Source organism: Mytilus californianus, unplaced genomic scaffold (assembly GCF_021869535.1).
Source record: "Mytilus californianus isolate M0D057914Y unplaced genomic scaffold, xbMytCali1.0.p SCAF_14, whole genome shotgun sequence".
NCBI classification, from domain to species: Eukaryota; Metazoa; Mollusca; class Bivalvia; order Mytilida; family Mytilidae; genus Mytilus; species Mytilus californianus.
Window position 1 is genome coordinate 27,056,801 of NW_026262626.1, and position 4,217 is coordinate 27,061,017.

Below are 4,217 nucleotides of genomic sequence, written 5' to 3' on the forward strand. Positions count from 1 at the left end.
GGGGCTCCCACAGGGTACCCCCTAAAATATGAAAGATTTAGTAAATTTATGTATACTGCGTTCATGTGACGAAAGAATTAATTTGATTATGTCGAATTACATTGTAGAGAAGATTCGTTCTTGAAGTGCTGATTAGGCATTAACCGTTTATGACTTGCTTTTAATTTTGTGTCGTGGTTCTAGACAGATTACATATCTTATAAAGTGAATAAAGTAAAAAAGAATTTAATTATTTTGTACATATCAAACTTTTCATAATAAAGATAATTGTTAGTTTAAGCAATGAAACTGGAGAGTCGCAGATCTTTTTCGGGGGCGGTTCAGGGAGACAATAAACGGACTTATAACGGTCTTCTTGAAGCACACAACTCTACCCTACCTGCTCTATGCTGGATTGTATAAAAAAAATCCAACGGTTCACTGTTGCCATCGAGGGAATCTTTTCCACTGTTGGTTACAGAAGGGAGGTATTATTTCCGCATTACACGTAATCCAGGTTGTTTTGAATCAAAAACCAGATGGACTGTCGTTTTTGCAGATATTTGTGTAAACAGAGCGTGTTCTCCGTCCTGTCAATTATTACAGTAAAAGGGATATTTTTGACCTGTATGTTATCATAGAGTCCCTTATATGCCCTCTTCTATCCACTGGCTATCGGGTTATTTGTCTACTTGGATCTAGTAAAATGTGTTATTTGGGGCCTATCAAATATCCACTCATACATGGTTTTGTATTTGTTGCATTATAAGTATTAAATATTGTGTTTTATTGTACTTTTTATTGTAAGTTTTCAACGCGAGTTGTCTGTTTATTTATCGTTATAGAAATAACATATTGTAAGCTATTGTAAAAACACGTTTAATGGTTTATTAAATTTTGATACGATTAATTCATTGGACTTACGCAACCATTTAAATGTTCAGTATGATTGTTTTGAATAATTCTTTTGGTTAACATTGAACAATTAATCATTCTTTTTTACACTGAGTATAAATACAAAAAATTTACTTATCGCTTCAGCTAAACAGTAAATGCAAGTCTAGCAATGTGTCGAGGTATCTTTCTTGTTTTATTTATTGCTCAATTTGTATATCACGCCACATTAATGACATGGGAAAAGTGAAATCCGACATTTGTCAACAGAACAACTTACTTTGCCCTTCTGATCATTGTACACTAGATCCCACACTTCACGTTAGAACGAAAAATCAGTGTTGCACGTGTTTGGCTGAACCGTCTTGGAAAGTTGCTCAACGCGTTTATGATTTAGTTTTGGAGTAAACACGTAGAGGGGGTGCAGCTGAACTCATAGGAGATACAACAATCATGAATTCACGTTTGGTAAATAGCAATGGATTCTTATCACATCTACCAAATAATGTTTGCGATTTTGTGAATATCGTAGAAATTGAAGCCACTTATAATCAAATTTCATCGATTGGCAACATTTCATGTTTACAGATGCTAGATACACTTGATTTGAGTTATAATACCATCGATTCAATTGGGAATAGCACGTTCCAAAATTTGCCTTTATTAAGAGAATTAAGATTAACTCATAATGGAATTAAAACCATGGAACCATACGCTCTGGCGGGAACAACGATGTCAATTTGTTTGGCCGATATGTCCTCGAACAATATGACTAAAATTGATATAAGTAATTTAGTTCCAGAAAATCGTTTCTGTCGGTATGATTTCTCTTCATACAAAATCGTCGAAATAGTTAATGAACAGAATTTTCAATTAAATGTCAACAAAATATATCACGGAGGATTTGTTGATTTAGCTGCAAATGATATCACACAATGATTTGACTTTAAGGGAAAAAAGTAGTATTACATTTTGCCCGCTTTAGGCTGGCCTTTTGTGTACCCAAGGCAGGTGAAGGAAGTCAACTTAGGAGCGCTGTGATTGGATGTAAGGGTATCATATATTTTTTCATGAATAACTGCAGTGTGTATATTTACAATATAAATTTTAAAAGCCATTGAAATATTTTCTCGAGAATTATTCGAAGAGACTTCCAATTTTTCATAAATTTGATGTAAAATGACGGTGGGCATGGATAACGTTAACAAGCTCCGTTGGAAGTTTGTCATGATACTATTCGAGTTCAATTTCTAAAACAGAATAATACCACACATAACTGTTTTGTCCAGGTTTTTATTATAAAAAGTAGTAAATTTAGAAAATGTTAGTATTGTCGCCTATGAAAGAATAAATACTACCGTTTTCTCTTAAAGATCTATGAATAGACGACATGACCATTCTTGTAAAAATAATGCAATTCGGATTAACTTTGCAAAAGATGAAATGGACTTGTGATTTCCGAATGGAACCATTCCTTGAACTAACACAAGATGCTTTAAAAAAAATCTGGCGTGATTACTATAATGTTACATGTTAGAATCCAGCGGAATACCGGGGACTGTCAATTACGGAACATTTTGTGAAAGGGGATAAACTTGATTTGCTTATTTGTAACAAAAAATCTGCTTAGAAATGTCCGAAAAAATGTCACTGTTTTTATCAACCGAAAAACAGGAGAACTGTTGTGAATTGTACTGGAGTTGGATTAACTCTATTGCTCCAATATGTCCCGGAAGGAGAAAATTTAACCTTACTATTTGAAGGTAACAATATAGAATCTTTTGAACAACGGGAATATTTCAACAGGTCGTATACCATTAGTTTATCAAACAATCAGATACATACAATATCAAGTAATGCCATTGAATCCATTGGCAACAACGCAATTCTTGATTTGTCTGGCAACAAAATGTATGAGCTGCCGCGAGATTTTCAATCATTTAATCTCTGCATAACGAAATTGGGAAAGATACAGATATCATGCGATTGTGATGATGAATGACTGGTAGACTGGGTAAAAAATAAGCAAGCAGAACAATGCAAAAACACCACCGAAATTATCTGCTTCATCGGAGAAATGTATGTTTCAACGATTGATTTAGATTTTGGAAATTTTTGCAATAATGACACAAATTTGACATTTTTTAATATTCTAATTGGAATAATAATTGCTCTGCTCTTGGGAATTTGTGGTGTATTGTATACATTCCGCTACGAACTGTTTATTTTAAAGAGAAATGTTCGAAAGTTTATCCATATCTCAAATACGACGTTTTTATATCTTTTGATGATAATGACACGGAAATACGGATTTGGGTAATAAAGACATTGGCCTCATACTTGCAAGATTTTGGGTATAGGATTTTTATACCGTGTAGAAATGAGAAGTTCGGGGATGTTAGAGAAGAAGCATTGATAGATACAATAAATATCTGCAAGAAATATATGATCATACTGTGTGACAAATATCACACAGAACAAACCGTTTGGACAACTGCCGAGTGGAAATACATATGACATAGCTTTAAACTAAACAAGGAAAGGCAAATCATAGTTATAAATTATCATCAGTTAGAATCGTCGGAAGTCCGTAAAGAAAAACTAAAAGCTTTTGTCCGAGTTGGCAAAGACATTGGCTTTTCAAACAGGAAGCATAATCTTTTCCATATTATTCTAAATAGATTGGGTTCACCAATCGTACAAACTATGGACTAAAATGTGCAAAAACAAAATTTGCTGCAAGATCATTACACAATAATGAGCTTTTCGAACTAGATATATAATACATAACACAATTTAACGTAACTTGTTTTAAAAATAGAAGCCTTTTTAAATTATTTTCCTAAATTACAAAATAAATTTGGTATATTACATACATCGTACAAGTTTTAAAATGAATGTTAATTGTCAGTGCAATTTGAATTTCATCAGGAGCTACTAAAAATTCATAAATTTCTAGAGATTTAGATCAACATTGTTTTGTTGAAAAAGTTATATTCAAATAACTTAACGTTTGACTAACCAGATTTCAGAGAACATAATTTTGAATTCAAACCATGGAAAAATTGAACGGCTCTTTATACAATAAAAACAGACTGAATTGCCTAAATATACACAAACAAAATGTTTGACACACAATTGTTTTTGTGTAAATTTTTCCGTATTACTATTTTCTTATAATTTATAATAAGCAGTTAAGATTTCTCAGTATTTTCGATCAGACAATAGGTATGTGATTTACTCCGATGTATATTTTTAAAAATTATTTTGACTACCATTACGAAAATTGATATATTGTATGATAAGAGTTCCTTATATGAACACAAAGTAAAATGAAATTTATT

General features: G+C 32.3%; 1 protein-coding gene across 1 annotated transcript; it reads left to right on the forward strand.

Moving 5' to 3' along the window:
• Window positions 1-1,110: 1,110 nt before the first annotated feature.
• LOC127724937 (uncharacterized) lies at window positions 1,111-3,964 on the forward strand. Its single transcript, XM_052231939.1, has 3 exons — window positions 1,111-1,194; window positions 2,504-2,874; window positions 3,030-3,964. The coding sequence occupies exons 1-3, from the start codon at window positions 1,111-1,113 to the stop codon at window positions 3,388-3,390; spliced, it is 816 nt and encodes a 271-aa protein (XP_052087899.1). The 3' UTR covers window positions 3,391-3,964.
• The last annotated feature ends 253 nt before the right edge of the window (window positions 3,965-4,217 follow it).

What these genes read in the sequence shown, in the direction of transcription:
- LOC127724937 (XM_052231939.1), top strand. Translation starts at nt 1,111, where the DNA reads ATGGGAAAAGTGAAATCCGACATTTGTCAACAGAACAACTTACTTTGC. An exon ending in CACTAGATCCCACACTTCAC is followed by an intron (nt 1,195 to 2,503) that starts GTTAGAACGAAA and finishes AAATCTGCTTAG; the next exon opens with AAATGTCCGAAAAAATGTCA. An exon ending in TGCGATTGTGATGATGAATG is followed by an intron (nt 2,875 to 3,029) that starts ACTGGTAGACTG and finishes TTAATATTCTAA; the next exon opens with TTGGAATAATAATTGCTCTG.